We start from the raw sequence: 25,119 nt of genomic DNA on the forward strand, positions 1-25,119 counted from the left end.
CATAGGCCTAGTCACCTTTATTTACCTTTATATTGTGCTTTATACAATACAGATTTTTCCAAAGCAGCTTTACAGTGATAAACAGGAAAATAATAATCAATGATGTAGATAGAATTCGATAAAGTGTTATTGTTCAGCTGAAGTCAATTCAGTGTTGATTCAGTTCAGTTCAATAACTGTGTATGAAATTAGTTAAATTCCGCTATAAAGCAGCTCTGGAGAAAACAGTGATGTCATCATGTTTGCAGCTCAATTCAGTTCTCATCAGTGTCAGTGCAGTCAAGGCAATAATATTGCTGAAAATTAAGTGTTCGCAATAAGCAAGCCAGAGGTGACAGTTGAAAGGACTCCAACAGGTGACAGAAATGGAGAAAAAAAAAACTTGGGAAAAACCATCCACCATGGTGGGACCAGTCCTCTGGCTAAACAAACGAACATAGTGGAATTATGATTCTAGGCTGCATCACACAAGTAAGATTGTGGATTGATATAATTCAGAACATTTCATCCAACTCCTTCTGCTTGGGATACATCACGCTACCGTGAGGAGGAGGTGAATATTTATTGTTACATATATATTGAGTACATAGGCCTACAGTATATGTTCAAATATATAGTACCATATTTTGTTACATGTACATGGTTGGATATATTATGAAGTGTAATATTGAATATAAAATTGTGTTCATTACAATAAGTAAATATATTGTCACATAGTTTTCAGTATAAAAGCAGCATTTTCGAATGTAGCCTATATCATTCATAGTAATGGATTAACACAATATTATTTGGTAGTATATTTTCAATAGGCCTACATGAAATAATTTAATAAATTATAAATAATCCCAGTGAATTAATTGAATTGAATTGAACAAAAGACTGAAATCTGTCAATACAGTTCATATACAGTCCATATTAGATCTGCTGCTATAGGCATGGAACAATGCCATATTACATAAACATATTATGGCCAAACCCTGCATAATATGTATAATTTTACATATTAGGCTTTTATTGTGTTCAGGCCTAACCATACTTTACACATAAGAGCACATCTGCCTGTCTGTCCTAATATGAGAGAATCTGGGCCCCTTGCATTCAATAATTGGGTTTCTTGGGGAATTCCAGTCTGCGATATTCAATATGTGTGCCTGACTCAGATCGGTCTAAATGTAGAGCTCTTGAACATGAAGATTACGACGTAGTTACATTACATGGGTGGGAAGAAATCAGGACCACCCATTCAAAGCGATGCCAGCAGAAGCCACGAGCGCCGCCCATGAGCGCGAGCGATATACAGTAAAACACACTATTTCAACTGGATCCCGCCACACACCGTTAATAATTCACGAACTCGGAATGAACGCTAACTACTGCTCGTCTGACGGCTGAAAATTAATCAGAACATATCCGGATTGTTATAGCGAAAAAAAAACTAAAATAGCAAACTTCACCCTAAGGGTAAGAAAATTTTCTTGACTTCCGAAAAGTCTGCAGACTATCAGTGTGGAGAGCGCTGTTTCTTCTATAACCAGATTGTTCTTACTTTGATGATAGTTAAAGGTTTTGGTTTAACATAATCGATTTAACAATGATAAAGCTTGGCTGTCACTGCAATAATTTGGTAATACGTTGTATCGCAATATATGAGAGATAGGCTACACGGGACTTTATGCCTTTTTGACTTTTATTTATTTTTGTTCTGGCACGTTTAGTATTTTAACACCAATAGCATTTTCATATATCCGCAGAATAACATAAATGAAGTTTAAACTGAGACAAGGCTTTAGATTAATTAAAGTCAAGATAAAGAATTGTATGTTAGTGTCAATATGTGTAGCATAGTGCAGCCTGTTTTATTGCTTCAACAGTATGGTACAAATGAATGTCCAATGTCTTTATTGATTGATTGATTAATTTGTTTATTTATTGATTGATTGAAGCACAAACCTTTAGTCTTTGCATGGGGGTAAATAACTATTAGATATCTTAGGCCTATATAAGCTCAAATTAATTTAGTTTCTGGTCACAAAACTAGTGTTCACTGCATTCATGAAGCTCAACCATTTAACCCTGTTTGCAAAGTTATTGTGTTTGCAAATGTGTTAAATGAATGGGAAGATTATAGGTTTATCAATAACTACAGAAAACAATTTGGTGCCAAACAAGCTATTTAGTGATTAAACTAGTGAAGGGTTACATCTCATACCCTTATATTCTGAAGCATTTTTCTTTTATTAAAACATTTAACCTGATTTATTTATTATGTTTATGTTTATTTAATGTTTGTTGTAAGAAAAATAATGTCACAGAAATCAGGGTTTTAATTTACATTCAAACATGCCCTAAATTATGGTAACAGGATTGCAAAAAAAATTATGTATGATAATACAAAAAAGAAAAAAAGTGATATGTGTTTTAACTGTTTTGTACCATGCATACTCAAAGTCTCTTTGTGCATTACTTGGAACGCAATGAATAAATGAATATTATTAATAAAAATAATGAATGCTATATGAACAAAGGGAGAAAACAGTTCAAAATGAAGAATTATGGCATTGCATAACCTATGTTATCTGTAGACAAAACTACTATTAACAATAGAGTTTAATGTTGTTGTCCCAAAAAAGTTCTGTAGCTTGAAAATTAAACTTGCCTCCAAAACACTAAAGAATCACATGCTTCAGGTCTCATGATTCTATTTATGGGCCATTCCTCTGTCTGGGTCGCCCCTCCACTTGCCCTTCTCCTTTTACATATTAAGTGGAATACATGCAAATAATTACATTCAGAACAATGCTGATATATATATTGTGCTTTCCTATCATAATTGTAAAAACTGATTGTTGTGTGCCCCATACTAAGTAAGGCTTTGCACTGATTCACTATTAAATGTGGTCTAATACAATCTCATCCTTAATCTAATATAGTTAAATAGTGGGACATGATTTGACTCACTTTCCTGACAATAGTTCTTTGTTCATCCGAATTTGTATAAGTTGTTTACAGGCGAATAGAGCCTGCAGTGTTCACAGCAGCATGTTCTAGAGACTTTCTCTTCCTCTAAATCACATTATTTGTCGGTATGTGTGGATAATACCGAACATTGTACCAGCCTGGGAGACAGAGCTCTGTCTGAAAAAGTTAAACCAATTAGCACATCACAAAGTTAGTGCCTTTATATCTGTATGTTTACAGACATCACCATAGAACATTTTAAAGTGGTCTTTGACTTAGTTTTTATCTGTTCTGTGACAGTTCATTTATATTTATGTATTAAACAGATACTTGTATCTAAAGCGATTTAAAAAAGAGGAACAAAAAGCAGTTTGTCAAATAGCCAACAATATTCGTAATATAAAATGCCAGGTTAATTAGACAGCCAGTCGAGGAGGGAAGCTCGGAAAGAGGAGAAATGCAGAGAAGACAGTGAAGTTAAATTATACAATGGAGTTCAATGAAAGTCAGTGAAGGGTATTATTTAGTCTCCACATGAAGTTATTTGAATGTTTAGCACAACAATAATGACGGCGTTAATTCTAAAAAAAAATAAAGGTGACATTACAGTGATTCCATAAAGGAACCATTTTGTATCCAGTGTGAAGAAAATACAATTGGATGTATAGAAAACTTGTGGCAGTATGAGCCTTTCAAATCAGTTCAAATCAGCCAATTTTTTTACTGTTCACATAGTTATTATTATTGAATTTAGTGATCTAGGGCTTGGTGACATCGGGTTGGCAGACATGAGGTGTGTGTGTGTGTGTGTGTGTGTGTGTGTGTGTGTGTGTGTGTGTGTGTGTGTGTGTGTGTGTGTGTGTGTGTGTGTGTGTGTGTGTGTGTGTGTGTGTGTGTGTGTGTGTGTGTGTGTGTGTGTGTGTGTGTGTGTGAATGATTGCATCTATGCAGCATCTCTCTATAGCAATGAAGTTTAGAGTTTAATGAAAGCAGCGCATTAATATAGAACTGTGATTAAACTGACATGGAACTACCATTAAACGGTTTTATTGCACACCTGTGTGTGTGTGTGTGTGTGTGTGTGTGTGTGTGTGTGTGTGTGTGTGTGTGTGTGTGTGTGTGTGTTTGAAGGGATGGAGACATCAATTCAGTAGTTATGTCTGGCATGAAGTTAGCAAAATGGCAGAAATGCAGGCAGAGAAATGTTCCTTGTCTGGTCTTTGATGATTCAACAAGCTCAATACACCTATTAGGGGTGTAACGGTACAAGCATTCGTCCCGAACCGTCACGGTAAAGATGCCATGATTCGGTGCATGCAGTCAGACGAAGAATACAGTCAGTCACAGTTACTGGTGATCCACACTCCAATCCTAAAGGTGGCGCGCTCTGTAATGCAACGCTGTTTGCTAACTGCCACAACAGGAAAAAGAGCAGAAGAGTAACAGCGCATGTGCGAATGACTTGAGCACTTGAAAACAAGTCCCCTAGACAGTGTGCACTCGTCGAATGCATCTCACAGACAAAAGAGGATACTTTGAAAGGCTCGCACACTCACTATTATCTAGTTGCTTATTAGCATGCATATTATTAGGATACTGGCTGTTTATTAGTACTTATAAAGCACAAATTAATACCTTATTCTGCATGACCTCATTATACATCCCTTAATCCTATACCTAAACTTACTTACTAATAAGCAGTAATTATGGGTTTGTTTAGACAAAAGTCATAGTTAATAGTTAGTTAATAGTGAGAGTTGGACACTAAATTTAAAGGCCAATTTATACTTCTGCGTCGGGTGCGCGTAGAAGGTACGGCGTAGCATACGCATTGACGTGTACCATACGTCGTACCCTTCGCCGTACCCTGACGCGCACCTCCTCAAAAATGTAACTACGCGTCGCGGCGACGCGGACCGCAAGATCTGTGATTGGTCGGCTGGATAGCATCGCGTTTCCTCCTACGCATTTCCGGAATGATCTTCTGCACTCTGCACCGCCCGCCCGCCATTTTTAAATTCCGAAGATCAGTGAAGAGCCATGGAAATAGACCAAGTGACCGAGAGATTGCTTGAAGAAGTGAGGAAATACAGCCATCTGTATGACTCCTTCAGTCGCCATTGCTCGTAGAAACCTAAACTCAAAATAGCCGCGAGGAATGTAAACACAGTGGAACTGGAACATTAAAACCCACCCGCGCCAACTAGCGTTTCGGCGGTGTAACTGCAGAGCAACACAGACATTCGCAGAAGTATAAATGCTCACGACGGCGTCGCCTACGTGCGTAGCCTACGACGTACACTACGGCGTACACTCGACGCAGAAGTATAAATTGGCCTTAAGGGCTCTGACAGAGTCAACGCGAGCAACGTGAGCGACGTGCTCCCTTTCATAGTCTACACGTCGGACGCAAGCAACTTGCAGTATCGCCCCCACCAACAACGCATAGTATTGCATGCAACGGTGCGTCGCGTATCAAAAACAGGGACGACACATTTTGCTACGCATAATGGCGGCCGAAGCGTAGCGATGCGTAGCCTTGCAGTCGCGTATGCGTAACGAATGCGTTGACTCTGTAAGAGCCCTGACGCCGCCTTCACACTGGCAGTTGAAATCAGCTCCGATACGGCTACGAAACGACCGGAAGTCATTCATTTCCTATGGAGATTCGCAGACCGCATGCGAATGGGTGCGAACCAGGTCCGAACGAGTGCGATGCGAAAAAAATCGTGTCCGTTGGTCATCCGGATGCGTTCAAAAAATTGAACTCTTGCGAAAGGCTACGGACGGTTCCTATCCGACAATTCCAGGCGAAGTTAGCGTTGCTATGGTACTGATAAACAAACCTGAATTCTCAACTTTTAATAAAATAAATAAGGATTTTATAACGATAAGTTGTCATGTAATTTTTTTATTTTCATGATTTTCTAACGTTATTAGGGCAGTTAATACAATTAAAAGCCCTATATACCACTATATCACATTTAGCCGACCTGACATATCAACGTCCTGGGGAACTTTCCTCCACGCAGCAGCCTTCCGATTAATGTCTCTATAGCCCTCATCAGAGAGATCATACAGAATTGTACATTCTGACACTGACAAAATCAACCGTTAATCTCTCCGCCATTTTTGTTCTACTCGCTTCCGAAGCTTTTCAACGGTGTAGTACGACGTCCGCTGGGGGCGTATTGCGTATTACGGAGCTGATTTCAACTGCCAGTGTGAAGGCGGCGTAAGTGTGACCATTCTTCGCATTGTACCGAACTCGTAATGAACCGTGACCCCAAAACAGGTACATACCGAACTGTGACTTTTGTGTACTGTTACACCCCTAGCGACTATCAAACTTTCTCTCTTGCACTACTTGACACTTCAAATGATCTATGAAGTGGAAGAAACATACTGTCAGCTACCTACCCTGAATTTGGAAGTTGGAAGTTGGAAATAGACTCATGTAAGATCAACCTTCTGCTTGTCAAGGCCAAGAATACCCCAGAATAAACACATAAAGTGCTAGATATAATGAACTGAACATTCTGTTCATTATATGCAGAGGTGAGTTTGATTACAACTTTGCATATAGATTTGTCATTATGAATACTAGACACATACTATGCTTGCTAAGCTGTTTTGAGTGGTTGTTGGTTGCTTGCTACAAGTCAAAAGTGCCCAACCTCAAGTATCCATGACTTTCTGGTGTCTGGGGTCCCTCCTTCAAAAGTGACCTCTTAAAAGTAGTAGCACACTTCTCCTAAACAAGCTGCATAATTTGAGGCTTGCAATAACTGGGGTCATGATCAAAAGACATGAGACACTCACTGCTCTTGACTGAATAACTTTTGTTGCTTTAATAAGAATCAGTGAAGACTTCAGATGCAAAAGCCTCTTAAGTGCCATCTGAAATTTTCTTCTAAAATTAGCATTTTCATCAAGCTCGTATATTTAGGTTCAGTAATTTCACTTTAATGACAATTAATAGGTAATTTTCATTGCCATTAAAGTGAAATAACTGAACATAAACATACAAGCTTGATAAAAATGATCATTCTAGAAGAAAATTTCAGATGGCACTTAGAGGCTTTTGCATCTGAAGTCTTCGTATGTTTAATACATACAGTGAAGACTAAGCAGCGTTTTATTTTTACATTTGATTATTCAGTTTCTGCTGTTAAAGGGATACTTCAGGATTTAGCATTAAGCTTTGTATTAGTAGAAAACCTGTAGTATTTTCGAATTACCGTGCTGCTTTCCACCCTCATATCCCCCTGAGATGAGAGATTTATGTATTTTTTGTCTGGAAAAAATCCTCAGATGACGCAAAAATCGTCATATTGCGTCATCGGAGGATTTTCTGGCCAGAGGCTAAAGACTACAGCCAGTAGGAGGGGCTGTCCCGCATGTTTTCAGCCCGCCCATAGGAGGTGGGATCTCACTCACAGAATGTACACATAGTATCAGCCGTCTTTCTTTGGAAGCTAAGCTAGCAGGCTCTTGTTCTGTGGAGAAAGCTGAGTAGTAGGAGAAAGCTGAGTAGTAGGGGTTACCAGTTACCACCCTCTTTTTCCCGGACATGTCCGGCCGTCGAGATCGTCCAAAATGTCCGGGATTCGACTTTTGCTTTCTGCAGTCGCCAATCATTGTTTGCATCTGAAGCACACCTTTTGTTTCAATCTAACTGAATTCATTCCGGTTGGTGAATCTGAATGTAGTGTTTACATGAACGCTAAACAAGTGATCGGTTGATGTGCGTTTTAACATTGCTAAGAAAATTCCCGCTCCTCCGTGAGAGATAGGAGACCGGTGCGTCTCAGTAATGACGTCACCGGCCTCGCGCCGTTCTCCCGCGCCCCTCAGCCTCGTCCTGAATGGCGACTGTAGAACGCAAAAGCGTTCTACAGTCGCCCGACAAAAAAAATCCCGGACATTTTGGGCGATCTCGATATCCCGGGCAAACTCGTCACGGAGACTCACTAGTAGCCTAACCTTGTTGTTTTCAACTGCGCTCTCTAACCGGGAGGCGTGGCTTGGGAGTGGCCTCGTAGAGCAGCAAAGCAAGTGCATTCTGGGAGTTGTTGTCTTTCATCCACATAAGCCAAAAATACATTTCTCAGTCTAGAAAGAACTAAATTCAAAAATGTCTTCACATTTCTTCTACATAAATGACCTATTTTAAATACACATTCATCTTTCCAGAGGTGAAGTATCCCTTTAAATAAACGGCCTACCTGAAACCCTAAGCCCCCTGGTTACACTGATGTTAAAATGACTCTTACTTATGCTACAGTAAAACACTGCTGTCCACTTTCAGAAGTTGTAGGGATGCTTTCTTCTGACAAATAATGTGAAAAAAAAAAAAGTATGTTGGTTATATAATTTTAAATACATTTAAAATATGCTTTTTATTTGTTTTACACACTTTAAGCACGGTCACACATTTGAGCATTCTGATGAAACGTCAAAGTATAGTCAAGTTATGTTTACCACAGGCTTTATTTTACACATAAATCGAAAACCCCCATTATAAAATCCCAAAGGATCCCACAGCGACAAATTACAGTAGTCTTCCGGGTTCTGATGTCATACCCGCACCACTCTATTTTACAAAAAATTAACTAAACCTAAAAATACAGTTCTGCTCATGAATATGTGATTGTTACTAGTAAGTGCTTCAAATGAACTTTTTTTCAAAAGTATTCATTGTCAGCTTTCCTGTAGCTCAAACAGTAGAGCGTTGGTGCTTGCAACGCCAAGGTCATGGGTTTGATTGATAAGAATGTAAAATGTGTCCCTTGAAATGCAATGTAAGTTGCTTTGGATAAAAGTGTCTGCCAAATGCATAAATGTAGCAACAACTTGCAAATGTTTGTTAAAACAACATTTCTAAATTGTAAATGGCGCGCCTTGACCCCTCGAAGCTAATCTGTTTTGAACTGGCAATTTTTTAACTAACCATTTCTTTGTGTGATTTTTTTTGTGTGCAATATGAGTCAGATGTTCAGTTAACAGACTTTGGGTGTGCCGTCTGATGCTGAGACTAGTAAAAATTTAACCCTATTATCAGTTAATCAATTATTTTTTTCATAGATGTGAACTGATATGAGATTAGAAGGATTCAGCCATCTTCAAAGCCAATTCACGTTGAGTGAAGTTTGTTAGACGTGCACATATGCATGATAAATGTGACTGATGTTCACTGAATAACATGTTTTGGTCTTTAAAATAAAATCTTATTTCCTGGAGCATCTACAGCTTTAAACATTAGCTTTTGCATCCTGAAAAATTAGCTAAGTTCACTAGGGATGTCGTTTTTAGAGCATTTGCACTGGCTTCATTTCCTTGTTTATTTTTCCTAGCCTGGTCCTTGAGGAAACAGCTTTTGCTATATTGATCAAATGTCTAGCACTCACTGTCCTGAAAGACAATAGCTGCTTTTCCAGGAGACCCTGGGGTCTTATCAGGCCCACTTCCCTTCAGGAAAGAGCAGCTGTGTTGCTGCGCAGGCTGGGACACTGGTAAAACAACAATGCAATGCACAGTCTTTCTGTAGCTTAAAAGAATAGTTCACCCAAAAATGAAGACTCTAATGTCATGAAGACAAAGGGCACTATGAAGTACTATAAAAGAATTCCAAAGATGAATTAATTTCATGTTGAACAGAAAAAGAGATATTTAGCAGAATGCTTTTACATAAAACAAAGTAATTACAGAGCTCCGAAATGACAAATGCCATAAAAGAATCATGTTTCCATATAAATGTGCTCTATATTCCAATATTTCTTAGTTCACACAAAATTAAAATAGTGTCATCATTTACTTTAATTAATCTTCAAAACACAAATTAAGAGAAGTTTCTGTTCCTCCATTGAAAGTCCACACAACCAAAAAAACAGATTAATCCAAGCCTTGTGAAGATATATGATTGCTTTATATGATGAACAGATTTAATTCACATCTAAACAATGATTAACACACTTAGAGCACATCAAATGTGGTAAAGACGGAAGCTCAAATGTGAGTGTGTGACGCGCAAGAACCAATGAGGTTGAGAGCCAATAAACAAAATTTAAGTTATTTACTGAAATATATAATGGCCTGTATGTCTAACTATTCCCATCTATCTATTCCCATCATATTGCTTCAGAATATATGAAATATTGCGCACAAGTTGTATAGACTACGTTTATGGTGCTTGCTGTTTCTTTTTTGGGGCTTGAAAACCTCTGGTAACTATATTGAATTTATTTATTTCGAGCAATATATAATTACACATAACAAAGGCAATAAAGAAGCATTTTAATTAATCTATACAACAATTTAAATTCATCATACTTTCATCATACTTTAACAAATAATTCCATCTATTGCTCGAAACGGAATGGGTAGAAGTCAAACTTATTTATATGATTCCATTATATGGAAAGGAGAAGCCTGGGCATTCTGGTAAATATCTAATTTTATGTTCTATTGAAGGAAGTCACATGGGTTTCAAACAACATGAATGTGCATAAATGATGACAATTGTTTGGTGTACTATTCCTTAAAGTCATGTGATCCTGAGATCCACAGTTTCCTGACAGTGCTTTAAGGCTGGCGTCAGAAGGCTCTGTCAAAGGTTTTTATGGGACTGCCCACTCAGGGCCGGCCCGCGGCATAGGCGGTATAGGCAAATGCTAAGGGCGCCACTCATCCATAGGGGCGCCAGAATGAGTGAACGAGTGAATTTTTTATTTTTTTTTAACATTTTTTTTTTATAATAGGCTACTATTTTAAAACCATTAATTCGAAATACTACCAAATAAAGCAAAAAAAAAAAAAAAAAAAATCCGGCTCTTCAATCTTCCCCCGCCCATCGAGTGATTGAAGTGCGTCAGAAACAGAGCGCGCGCGCGATCAGTTGTTGGTAATTTGTTGTGTAGCGTGCCCGACGCCGCATCCAATGTAGACAGCACTGCTTTTGTTAACACACAGCTCGTAGAAACGGGCCTGGCAGCTCGCGCCAGTTCTAGACACGGTGAAAGTTTCCTGATTGTGACGGAAGGCCGAATTTACATGACACATTATAAATGAGCAGTCTGCGATAGATACAGTGCCAAAAAGAAGAGAAGAGGATAAAGACAGAGGTAAAGAGATGTAGTGAAGGAACAATTTATTGCATAGGAGTAAGATACTATAATTTCATGGCAGTTATTTTTACCTTAAACTTAATGTTAGCAGCTGTTCTGAGTCCCCAGACTGTGATTTTGTACAATCATGTCAGTTTTAAGACGCATTTTTTATTATCACTTTTTTTATTAATGTTTTACTCTACAGTTGTGCAGTTTTTTGGGGGATACAGTACAGGCCAAAAGTTTGGAAACATTACTATTTTTAATGTTTTTGAAAGAAGTTTCTTCTGCTCATCAAGCCTGCATTTATTTGATCAAAAATACCGAATTTTTTTTTAATATTGTGATATATTATTACAACTTTTACAAACTAATTTGTTTTCAATTTATTATACTTTAAATTATCATTTATTTCTGTGATGCAAAGCTGAATTTTCAGCATCATTACTCCATTCTTCAGTGTCACATGTGACATCCGGTCTATCACATGATCCTTTAGAAATCATTCTAATATGATGATTTATTATGAGTGTTGATGCATGGGGCGCCAGGTAAAATCTTGCCTAGGGCAGCAAATTGGTCAGGGCCGGCCCTGTGCCCACTCATAAAAATGGCCCTGTTATAAGATGTGACCTTACCCAGCCTGCAGAGTTCACATAACATATAATGGGAATAGAGACCTCCTGCTTCCTCTGCAGGAAAACGGGAGGGAGTGCTATGAGGTCACTTTCAAAACATGACTCCCATTCAGACAACGCCACAGTGAAAGATTTGTTCCAGTTATTTGCCTGCTCTGAGAAGTCACTGTTCCCATGTTCAAAGTGTTGAATGTTATTCACAAAGCTCTTATTTTTTTATGGACCAAAACTAAGTGAAAGAATGAAAGTTACAGGGTTAGAACACAGATTTCTTCTGATTTGACTTGACAAGCACTGAAATAGATGATACACAGTAACAGTCAAACGTTTGAACTCGAATGAACTTATGCTTTTCGTCTTCTTAAAAATCGAAAGATTTCCCACTTAAAATATTGTAGTGGACAAATATAAACAAGTGTCCAGCATACGTGGAAACTTCTTTTATAATGTTCAGAATGCTTCCCAGGATTTACCTCATGAATTTGGATCAATGTCCAAGTGTCCCGGATGGCAAAGGATGGCAACTTTGGAGAAGCTAAAATTAGTCAATACATAATTTCCATACTTCCATTTGTGTTATTTTGTAGTTGTGATGATTCGAAAATGTGGATCTCTCCCCCCCCCCCAAAATGTGGAAAAACATAATGACAAAAAAGGGTAGGTGTGTCCAAACTTTCATCTTGTAGTGTAAATGTTCAGTTCTTTGTCAAATGGTGGATACCGCTTTTGTTTTTGTGAGCCTGGCATGTTTGTAGCATGCTGGTTAAGAAGCGCTGGAGTTAGACAGGAATGTGTTTTTCCCCTCTTGCCTTGTAATTAGGCTGTTACCAGCAGGCAAACACAGTGATACCTCTCAGCTCACAGCTGGAAGGACGGGGAAGTCCTGCAAGCTGCAAATCAAGAGAACACGCTTTGAGTTGACAGGCTAGACTGTAGTAGTTGCAGGGACTGGAAACCTGGTCAGCTGCATGCACAACATGCTGCATTGCGCCAGATACAGTCAGTTTATCCAATGCAAAACATATTGAAGCATTCGGGTTCAGTCTCCACATGGTACCGTTACTTTGCTCAGTCAGTGGAAAAAACAGCGTTGGCCTGTTAAATGTGATCAAACGGTACGCAGTATGCTTTTAATTAGACACAGCCTTTGCCAGCACCACTTAAACCAGTGTAGTGCTTCTGTTTTTTCTTTTCTTTTTTCTGCTCATTATATCCTGCATTCAAGCCGTTTGCTGCCTTTGTGGAGTCTTTGTGCTTGAATGACATGTCCGAGCCTGGTCATATTAGCACTGTGTGAAATAGGAAGTGTCTGGTGGAATGTGCCTGGGGCTCTGTGAAAACAGTTATGTGTAACATGCTTCCCCTCCTCTGACAGGGTGTGTGTGTGTGTTTTAACTATATTTCCATGGCCTGCTCTGTCCGTTGGTATTGGAATTTAGCATACTAAAGGATGTGCATAATATTTGTTATTAATAATATGTGAGGTTTGTGTTATTTATTGAAATCATATAAAATGAATGTAGTGGTGCCATGATGATATAGTGATACACTATATTGGATGCATGGTAATAATTACTGTCGGGACCACAATGAAAACTCAGAAATAATTAATGAATGAGAAATATTTAATATTCTGCTCTAAGGTCACTGATCAAAAAGCAAATTTAAGACATTGAGCAGTGAACTTCTTTGTACAAGAGGTCATATATTTTCTTCATTTAGATGCAAAATGCTATTTATCATTCTTAAATCATGCTGGAAAATATGATCATCAAGTTTTGTTCATGTCAGCTCAGCTTAAGTGTTGCTGTCATTAAAGGTGCAGTAAGCGATTTCTGAGAAACACTGTTGAAAGTGGATCAGACCGAGCACCAAAACACACTTGTAGCGAATCAGCAGTAAGGTTTGTATACACTCATGAAGAAGGAGGTGCCTGTGCTGCATAGCGTGGCCGTGCATTTAGGAGCAAAGCTGTCAAGATAGACGTGTGATCCTTTTGAGTAGGGGTGTGTTTGTTTTGGTGATTTCAAATATCAACAGTGTTTCTCAGAAATCGCTTACTGCACCTTTAAACTAAAAGGGTGACATACTATGATGACATACTAAGCACTATGTCAACATTTCACTAAAAGTGTAATGCTAATAATATAATCTGTAGTATTACCATGGTACCATGCCCAAAGAAAACCCTTGTATTCCCTCTCAACAATATTTTATTCTAATTCTGTAGATGCACTGAACAGCAGAATTTTTTTATTTTTTTTCAATTTAATATACAGTATTTGGCTTTATATAGGGGGTTGTATAATGATATTTACAATCGTAGTCAAGAATGAAGCTCAAAATTGGTCAAACTTGATAAATTATTATAGTACATTTAATGAGTTTAAAGTAGCAAAATTACACATTTATTTATTTTGCAGATGAATTTGTAAAAAAAAAGAAAGAAATTGAGAAAAGACAAGCAATTTATCAGTCAGAAAAATTAATAATGCTACAATACTATACAGGTGTGCAATACTACAATCTAAGCGTTTAACAGTAATGCATAACCCATTAAAAGTAAAAAGATCACGGTATGCAATAAGGCACACAGTTTACTTGTTATAAGCTGTATTTATTGTCAGCCAAATCTTGTTTTGAAATTACCCATTAAGTTTGCTGGAGAGCTAACCACAATATTCAGATGATCACAAAAACCTCAGGACTATGTGTCTAAAAACAGCTATTTCAATTATGTAAGACCAGAGCATGTTTCAGCTAGAAACTGTCATCTTGGCTTATCCATCATTGCTGTGACTGAATAAACATGCAATGCAACATGTCAATTATGACAATCTAGGACCTACCATTGGCTCAACCCTTAAAACCTTGATAGTGAAGACATATAGATCAAAAACATGTTGTAGAATCAAACAGTCTAGAGATGCTTTTAGGTTCATTTGCAGGTCACCAGCTCTGCAGCTCCCAAACTATTTTTTCATTAGTCTGATGTTTCTATGGCACTGAAATATTGTCTTTTGCTTGCAGGTGTGCTGATTTGTCTTCTGGAGGGGCAACAGAAGGCTCCCTAAAATGACCCAATCGGTGCACATAACCTCCAAACTGCCAAGTAAGTAGATGTTTTGCTGCTCTCGATAGATAGTACCGTTTCAAGATGAACTAAGCATCTACTGTGTTTGCATTGCAGATCTGAGTGCCCCTTTTCATTGCTCTACTGAGGAAGAAACAGATCAAGGTGGCTCCTATTCTGTACAGACACCCTACGGATTCCAGCTGGACCTTGATTTTCTCAAGTATGTTGAAGAAATCGAGAGTGGACACAGCATTCGTAGAGCTAATGTGAACCCTCGGAGGGGATCTCGGGGTGACCGTGGGCACCAGCGGAATTTGGGTATTGGGGGTCGGACCAGTGGCTGGACCTCCACTGAGTCCCTTTCCTCAACAACCAGTGAAAATGGCCAGACTAACCAACCTTATCTCCAGAGCACAATTGCATCACCTAGTAAATCACAACCACTTTCTCCATTACCAGTGGTCAGTCCCAGTCAACCTACTTGGTCCAAAGTGCCACCACCACCTCCACCACGCAACCCTAGGGTAGAGAGAACACTTCTCGAAACTAGCCTTCGTCTGCAACAGGAGCAGAGTCAGTTTTCAAATGGTTTAGGCTCTAATTTGTCCGACCTTTCCAAAGTGAGTTCCAAAGCCAGTGGATCTAATAGGGACTTCTCTGTAGCTTCTTCCCAGCTTGCTTCAGATGCTCACTTGCTGCAGATATCCCCTGTTGTGCAGACACCCCTTTCTGGGATCTGGACCAGAGCAAGTCCTCAGACATCTGGAAGGAGCACTCCAGCCTCCAACTCAGGAACTTTGCCTCCTGGGCAGCTTCAGACAGTGCGGGAACAGATGGCCACAGCCCTTAGGCAGCTGAGAGAGATGGAAGAGAAAGTGAAAGGAGTACCAGCTCTAGAAAGAGAAGTTGCCATGCTCCGTGCAGAAAAGGAAAGATTGGGTCTGGAACTTCGAAAGAAAACAGAAGAACTTGATGCAACGCTCAAATTACAAGTCTCCACTGATGCAGTAGTGGAAGCCTTTCAACCAGGACCCCTACCATCACCATCACTTTGGAATAAAAGGCCAGAAAGCAAAAGTGATGAACAAGATAAAAAGCAAACCACCTCTCCTGTAGAAAAAATATCCATAGCAGTAGGTAGTGACATTCCTCTTGAGACTGTGGTATTCTTCAATCGTAAAGCACTCAAGGATGCTGCTGTCGAAACTACTATTGATGTTTGTCATGCAGCTATTGCGACTGAGGCTACGGTCATGCATGATGAGGGAATTCAGACTGGAATGGATACAGAAGATGTGGCAGTCTGGGTAACAGAGTCATTTCTAGGGCTAAAAAGTGAGACAGAACGAGAAATTGATACCCTGCAACACACTATCAAATTTCAACAAGAGTCAATCCAGGTTCTTGAGACACAATTAACTCAGACCAGCCAAGATCTTGAAACTTTAAGGGCTCAGGAACGTGTGAGGACGTCTAAGATTATGTTGGACAAAGAGACAATAGCAAAACCAGAGGCAGTCAATGCCCAAATGCAAACATGTCCTGCTGAAGTTTGTTCAGTTGGAGTGTTGTTTCCAGATGTGACTGACCCGGAGTACATTTTAAAAAATGACCAAAGCGTTCAAACAGATCCTGTGGAATCTTCAAAGAAAAAAACTGTGGAGTTAGTAAGCATTGGTATCCAGTGGGAATGTCTCTACGTCACTGATGCACAAGACAGTGAAGAGCAGACAACTTCTGCAGAGAGTAAGCATTGTTATTTTTAAAGCCTTTTCTTAAATCATGTTCTTGTTCATTCTATGCAGTTATTCCATAGAAAAAATTGCCTTGTTAAGATAAATGCTCCGCTTTTGCACTGCTACTTTACTGTTGTGGGTAATACAGCCTCTCTAACATGTTGCCAGTAGTTAACACAGTTATAAATGCAGCAATAATTTAAAACCTGTTAGCATTCATGTAATCATCATCACACAATCACAATCACAACAAGTTACGGCACAATCCAGTCAATTTAGAATGGATAAAATCAAATCCAACCATACATTTATTACTTGTGTAATATCCTTTATCTCAAAAGTATTGAGAATGCTGTTTCATGATGATTTAAATATTTCTGGAAAACCCCTTCAAGAGTGATTTCTTTGCAATAAAGTTGCAGGCCCTCTGAAATCTATCATGAAGAGGAAGGATGGGAGTGGTGCTGGTGCAGCTTCCAGTGGTGGCAAAAAGAGCTTGAAGTTTGTTGGAATTCTAAATGGAGGGTGAGCAGATTTTTAAATAGTTAAATATTGTTAGGCATGGTACAAAGTGCCTTTACTATAATAACATCAATGTCACCGACTGCGTCTCATGGCGAATTGCTTTTATAAAATGGCAACAATAGTAATATGATAAAAGACAATTACATTTTTTTATTATAATAAATCATTCTTATGTCAGGTTACAAATGTATGTATATCATTGGCTTTCAACTTGGCTCTTCCATTTTGATGATACTATACTGAATTTCTCCACCTAAATTCTTGCAGGTATGAGTCTACCTCTAGTGAAGAGGATGAAGAAGAGGATGAAGAGAGTTCCTCTGATGGAAGTGAGGCTGGTGCATGTTCAGACAGCAGCGTGGAAGAAGAGGCAGCTCTAGAGGATACATCTGAAGAAGAGATGAATATAAATGTGGATGAAACTGATAGTGATGAAAACATGCCAGCTGGGACTGAAGATTTAAAGTATCAGGCAGATGAAGTGAAGGAAAAGTAAGTGCATGAAGATTTTTGTAATGACAGAAATGTCACATATGACAAAACAGTTTTGTCTTTTAGTCCACATGTCTCGGCTTTAAATTAATCTCTTTGCCAGCTTACTTCTAAAAATTAATTTTAAGCAAAACAAATGAGGTCCAAAAATATTATAGACTCATCTTTTACTACAGGTTTTTTTTTTAAATCATTGTTCAGTGCTATGAAATAATTAAAGCCTATTGGCAATTAAAAAAAAAGTAATGAGCATCAAATGTGTCCTGAAAAAAAGCAATCTCAGAATGTCTTATGTCGAATTCAGTGGAAAAAATGGTGGATGAAGTTGGGAGAAATATATTTCATTCAATACCAAAAAATATCATTAAAAAAGTAGTTTACCTTAAATGTGCAGTAAGCAATTGTATGTGGCTACACACATACACATATACAACACTAAATGGACAATATCTTACAGGTTTGAACTAAGTGCCAAAATGCGTGAGGCTTGTCTAATTGTGAAGAACCATCTTAATGATGGAGCCAAAACAGTGAAGAGTAAAGAAGTGGTAGGAACAAATTACACATATTACATTTTATTCACATTGTGGTTATTATTCCAAATGAATCAATTCATTCCAGTAAAACTTGACTTTGAGTAAAACTTTGTTTACTTCCACAGTTGTCCAGCACTCATACCGTTCAGCTGGAGTGGTTCCGAGTATCCAGTGCAAAGATGGTCCAGCCGTTACGTGTGTCAAATTACCTGATGGCTTTCTCAGAGGTCTCCCCCATCCTTCTGGAACACATAGTCAACATGACCGACGGCAATGGCAACACTGCTTTACACTACAGCGTCTCCCATTCCAACTTTGCTGTTGTGGACCTGCTGCTTGACACAGGTTAAAATAATTTCTTTCAGAATAACATGAGATTATAACAACCAGTACCTAATAGTGTTCCTGAATTCATTCTTTTGCAAAGAAAGTAATGTAGTAAATGAATGTAAGTTTGAGAATTCATCAACTTTTGGTGTCCTTAAAATATACAGCTTGCACAGTTGAATAAAGGCCCGTTCGTGCCAAGGACGATAACTATAATGATAATTATAAAGACATAGTTCAAAAATTTTTTCTAAATATAAGAGAATAGCAGAGTTCACGTTGCAACTACAACAATAATGGCACAGAGAAACAATTTTATTGGAATCACTTTCAGAACCATTTTTTCAGCTGATGAAGGATAAAAACATTGACAGCCAATCATAATCCATCCTGCTTTAAAGAGCTCAATCATTTAAAGCCTCAGACGACAAAACTGCAATGTGCGCTTAGAATAAACAGAACAATATTGTCCACTCGTGTGGACGCTATTATAGTTATCATTATAGTTATTTTATAATTATCGTTCTTCGTGTGAACAGGTCTTAAACCATGGGAAAATGCACCCAGCTACATTACTTAGCTTAATGCTAAGAAAATTATGTTAGATTTCTCTTATACACAAAATAAGTAAGCTTGAGTTCTTATGGGGAGAAGAATTTATTGACGGTAGTAGTGTCACACAGTTCTTCAGCAACAATGATAGCATGTTGGCCTTCGAAGAATCTTAACCTAAAGTTCTGTCTGTGGAACTGAACTTTATACCTGCTACAAACAATAGATACAATGCTGTTAGGACCTTCCACAGGAGATCCTGCAATACACCCATTAGATATTCTAATTCAATGGGCCATTTGGACGTACTGTATGGGCCATCTGGCGGAATAGGTCAATTGATTCACCTATCAGTTTCTATGGGCCATACGTCTGTATGGGCTTTTTGGTTCACACCTTTACAGACAAAGTTTCAGTTGATAGCATCTGAGGCACATTAATAAAGTAAATGCATCTGACTAAAGATAACTGAAATACACATAATCTTTTAGCATCTTTATACACTATCTGGTATTGAGCTGTTCTGAGTTGTCCAATGTTTGGGACATTGTTACAATACAGGCAACTTCAGGCAATGCATATTCAGCTTTATCTGTGTTCATGTGCAGGCATGTGCAATGTTGATCAGCAGAATAAAGCCGGATATACAGCTGTGATGCTGGCAGCCCTTTCAGCGGTGAAGGAAGAGGACGACATGGCAGTCGTCCAGAAACTCTTCCGTCTGGGCAACGTCAATGCCAAGGCGAGCCAAGTAAGTCACCCGGTTAATTAGATATTCATCTGCGATTATATCCTCTGCTAATTTGAGAATGACATTTCAAGTCATGTTCCTAAAAATTAAGGTTTATTATTGCCATCTATTGTTCCATGAAGAATCTAGCATCCATGGATTCTTTCCATTGCACAAAAGGTTGTTTATAGTGGAAAAAGGTTCTTCAGAATATCAAAATGTTGTTTTAAGGACTATTCACTGAAAGATTTGGTGAACTTAAAATGGTTCTTCTATGGCATCACTGCGAAAACCCCGTTTTGGAACTTTCATTTTTGTACATTTCTAAACTCATTTGGTGGAAAGATTTGGTAAAGGAGAAAAAACGGTAACAGAATGCTCTCCATTCAATATGGAATACATGTACACAACTGTTGAAAAGTTTGGGGTCGATAAGATTTTGTTTTTAGGATGTTAATACTTTTATTAAATTGATCAAAAGTGACAGTAAAGACATTTATAATGTTACAAAAGATTTCTATTTCAGTAAATACAGTACTTCTGAACTTTCTATTTTGTAAAGCATCCTAAAAAGAACAATGTTTCCACATAAATGAAAGCAGCACAAAGGTTTTCAGCATTGATAATAAGAAGAAATGCTTTGATGGTGATTTCTGAATGGATCATTGAAGACTGAAAAATTCTGCTTTACCTGACAGGAATAAATTACATCATTTTACAATATATTAAAACATATAAACATATTTTATATTTCACTATACTATTATATGTTTGAACAAACAAATGCAGGATTGATGAGCATAAGAGACTTATTTCAAAAACATTAAAAAAGCGTACCAACCCCAAACTTTCAAACGGTAGTGTGCCATTCAAAAGATTTTCTGATATCAGCCAAAAGTTTGGACTCTCAAGTCTTATACACTTAAAAATGTATGGAAGTCATTGTCATTTCATTAGATAAAAAAAAAAAAAAAAAAAACGGAATTCATTTTAAAGAAAGTTAATCACAGGCAAAATGGCTCAGAAAAGCTAAGTTCTGAGAACATTTGCAGATTTGCAACATTTACCACTTGGTTTGATATTTTGCATGTAATGCAATTAAATTCGGATATTACATTCAGTCTGGCTTTATTGTCTAAATAATCTTTAGGGGCTACTATATATCAGTTTTTGTGCACATAAAAAAAAAAAAAAAACAGATCACTGCATTTTTAGAGTGTAAGTTAATGAAAGGGATGCATTGATTGCCAGACAAAAGACCCTTTAGTTAAACGCTCCTATCTCTTGTCCTGTCTGTGATTAGGCAGGACAGACGGCTTTGATGCTGGCCGTGAGTCATGGGCGGCAGGAGATGGTGCGAGCCCTGCTTGATTGTGGTGCAAACGTGAACATCCAAGATGACGAGGGCTCCACTGCTCTGATGTGTGCAAGCGAACACGGTCGAGCTGAGATTGTCTCCTTGCTGCTGGAGCAGCCGGGGTGTGACATTTCGGTTGTGGACAATGTGAGTACCCCACAAATACCTTCATACAACCATGATGACACACTTTCGCCATAATACTGTATCCTAAAATAAAGCCATCCCATACAACAACATAGTGTCGGCCCAGATCCGGGCCGCGTGGAATCCACGTGTACAAGATGTGGGCCGGATCTGGGCCGACGCTATGTTGCTGTCTGGGATAATTAATTAAATTGTTGGCCACACTAACATTCAAATTAAGGTGAACACACTATTTCTGAAGGGAATACATGGATGACCTACTACATTTGAAATACTTTATTCCACAATGCAATGAGCTCAGCTTGACCTTCCAATTCTAGTGTCACAAGTAAAGAGAGAAATTTTAGCCATGATTTTTTTCTCTCCTTATGACTAATGTTTCAGTGTTATATTCTTATTATAAAGCCACCTTGAGCTTGTCTTACTTGATTGAACCAACAAGACTTTGGGTTAAAAGTCAGGCTTGTTTCTGCCTGAAAATAAATATTTTCACAATTGTGAGTTTATATCTTACAAATCTGACCTTTATAAAATACAATTGCGACTTTATATCACACAATTCTGACTTTATAACTCGCAATTGAGACTATATCACACAATTGTGAGATTTTTTTTTTTAGAATTGTGCGATAAAAAATATTTACTTTGCAAAAATTACTTTTTGTCATTTATTATTCTGTCGCGGAAACAAGCTTTACAAGTCATTTCCTGTTGGCCATATACAGTAAGTGGGGCCCAAAGTAATTGTGTATGTTTGAAATCCAGTGCAGTCGCTTGTTCCATTATAGTAGGATATTGTACTGTATGTTTTCCAGAAAATGATGTCACAGAATAAGTCACACCCTTAATGTTGTGGGACCTGGTATCCAGTGTTAAAGCATTCAACCGAGGAATGCATTATGGTTAAATGTACCCCCTTTGGCTTCTTTCCTTTAGGATGGCAGTAATGCTCTCTCCATTGCCCTGGAGGCATCCCACAATGACATTGCAGTTCTACTGTATGCCCACATGAACTACTCTAAAACGCAGGCGGAAGTAAGTCCTCTCCCACTGACCATTTATGTTAAGTAGAACAAGCAGTTTAATTACTTTTAATGGTCACTTTACAAAACTTGTTAAAGTGATGTAAGTAAAATAAAGATATTAATTCAGTAAAATGTAGGGCGAGACTTGATTTGAGCAGTTTGGGATTGATTGGGTCATGAATGCTACACACCAAAATGGAGCCAGATGTGAATGGGAGTTTGTTGAAGCAATGCCTAAATAGTTGTTTGATTACTGGTTAACATTACCCAACAGTCCATGCAACCTAACTGACATCAGACAAAGGATAGTCATTTCAGAATGTAAATAGTGCACAAAATGAATGAAAAATTAGTACATTAATTTAAAATGTAATAATTCAAATTGTATAATTCTGGTGAGAAATAAGAATGTTACCATTGTGGTGCATTGTGGTAACTAACATAACTTTTGTGTTTGTTCTTTGTTTAGGCATCACCTAAAGCCAGTCCTAGAAAAACATGGCCCTCAGAGTGACATACTGTATGGACACATTAAGTACAAAAAGGATATAAAAATAAGATAACCAGCTTTACTAGAAGATTAATAATGTCTATGTTACAAGTTTATATTTATTCACTGAATACTTTTTTTATCCACATGTTTAATGCTCTATACCGCAACATTACTATGTAAAATATTATGTAAACATTAATGTAGGTAAGATCAAGAATTTTACTTACTTTTAATCTTCAACAGGTGTATTTACTATAGTAAATGTATTGTTCTACCGTGATATCGTGTTTAAATAAGCAAATAAGGTATTTGGGATGATCACAGCTTAGCTGTAATGTTATTGTGATTACATAGTTCACAAACTGAACATTTGACATTCTGCTCAGAAATGCTCATGTGCAAATCATAATAACATAATAACGTGTCCTATTGTTCAGATATGAGGATGAAGTATTGCAGCAGATTAGGGTGAATCCTTCATCCCACATTTGAGAAACTCAACCCCTCAATAATCATTAATCTCACGCATTGTGGCTTCATAATGCAGGCAACCTGTGACCGATGTAATTACATGCTGTTTGAAAAAGGGCAGCAGAAAACACCTACATGGACTCCACCCTTGTTTTCTACCACAGTTCTACATTTATTTTTATCCTCCAATCTAATTGGATAAATCTCAGAGTCAGCCATTACATACGTAGTCTGTCATGTCTGGATTTGATGGTGGTATCCCCCCCCCCTTGTGATCTGTTGTTTGAACTAAAAGGACATTGTCTGGCTTTTAAAAAAAGAGATATGGACCAATCACAGAAGGGTTAAACAGAATTGAACTTAAAAACTGAAGAAATTATATCAGTCAGGAATAGCTCTAAAACATATTTAGACGAATCAAAACAAGTGACATTTGAAAGAAAAATAGCACTTTTCAGATGTTAAGCTTAAAATCATGATACTTCGTGGTTGTGAAATGTTAGTAGAACATATAGTTAATGTGATTAACTAATCTGTGGTTACTCTGTTAGGACACTTACGTAAGATTTCTTTTCCATTTATAATTTGTTGCTGTCCGTCAGAGTTTGCTTGGTTCACTAACGTCAATACACTGATAACTGAACTCAGCACTTTACACAAATTAAGAAACCAGGTGTTGAGTTAAATACCTGTAAAATTCTTAAACTAAACTAGAATGTTTACTGTAGATTTCAATTACAGACAATCTTTAATGTTGCCCAAAGATGCTGCAGCAACACTGTAAGCAGGCAAACGTCCTTTAGTTGCTCATTTAAACATATTTTGATGTATTCAATTGTACTATTTTTTTTTAGCATACTTAAGTATGGTTTTGTATCATTTTAGTTCTGTCTGTATTTTTGTTTATTGTCTATTTTATATGGTATCAATGCTTTGTTTAAGTGATTGTATCATGCTATGCAGCTTTTGCTATTTAAGTTAGCATTTTTTAAATGTACAATTAAAGGAAAGTTATTTAATGACAGTTACTTATTAAGAGAATGCACCTACACTAAAATAGTGAATTTTGGTTATAAAACATCACATTGACCTATATATCAAAGCCTGGATCATATTAAAACATATTAAAACAAAAAGAATATCATTACAGAACATTTGCCGTCAATAGGTGAACCCATCTGCATTTGTATGGCCAGCTGGTCAAAATAATGGTAATAATGGGTTCTGTTGCTTTATAGGCTTGAAGAATAGTTGATCAGAACCAAAGAATGCTGTGTCCTTTTGGCATAGTTAGGAGTTTTTATGTTGCACCTAAATGTGGCCTTGAATCTGGGCCTTAACTCATGGTCTCAGGCTGGACCACAGTCTATTTCTACCGTACTGAAGTTGATCATTACCTCAACCACTAATCTGCACGGTATCTTCATTACAGATAATTTCAAGAATTGCATGGTTCTGAACGGCTGCTTCGCCACTGTACAGCGTGGCTCTGTCTTTGAAATGTATGCCTTTTCTCCATTTCAACTCAATTAAAATGAACTTTTTCTGGGGCTTAGTGGGTCTTGTCTTGACAACATGTGTGTAGCTTCAGTCTACTTCTTCAAAGATGTAGGTTCATGACAAATATGCACCAGAAATCTGTTAGAAGACATGGTGTTTTAATGAGAACAACTTTTAGTGGAAATTTGTGCAATAAGCTAAATGTACAATACTGCCTGTGTGTGTTTCTTTCACACTCCAGTCTAAAGCCTCTGGCAAGACACAGGTTAGTCTTCCACCTTACAGTTGAAGATGTTCACAACCATGAGCACAATACTAGCTAAAATCAGTGTAGCACCACAATGACACTTACATTTCTCAATATTAGAACCATCTAAACTGGACTGTAGAGGACTGCTAAAGTCGGCTAACACTATTTTGATGGTACAAGTACAAGTACATGTCAAAT

The 25,119-nt window shown here is 37.8% G+C and overlaps 1 protein-coding gene across 1 annotated transcript; it reads left to right on the top strand.

The window, feature by feature from the left end:
• The first annotated feature begins 1,305 nt into the window (after positions 1-1,305).
• Positions 1,306-24,721, top strand: kank3 (KN motif and ankyrin repeat domains 3). The gene is made up of 11 exons (XM_082189454.1): positions 1,306-1,461; positions 14,735-14,816; positions 14,895-16,526; positions 16,933-17,041; positions 17,309-17,533; positions 17,991-18,081; positions 18,195-18,414; positions 19,557-19,699; positions 20,982-21,182; positions 22,119-22,217; positions 22,677-24,721. Exons 2-11 carry the CDS (start codon positions 14,780-14,782, stop codon positions 22,719-22,721), a joined length of 2,802 nt encoding a protein of 933 aa, XP_082045580.1. The 5' UTR covers positions 1,306-1,461; positions 14,735-14,779; the 3' UTR covers positions 22,722-24,721.
• Positions 24,722-25,119: the final 398 nt, after the last annotated feature.

This window comes from Leuciscus leuciscus (genome assembly GCF_965113295.1).
Source record: "Leuciscus leuciscus genome assembly, chromosome: 13".
NCBI lineage: Eukaryota > Metazoa > Chordata > Actinopteri > Cypriniformes > Leuciscidae > Leuciscus > Leuciscus leuciscus.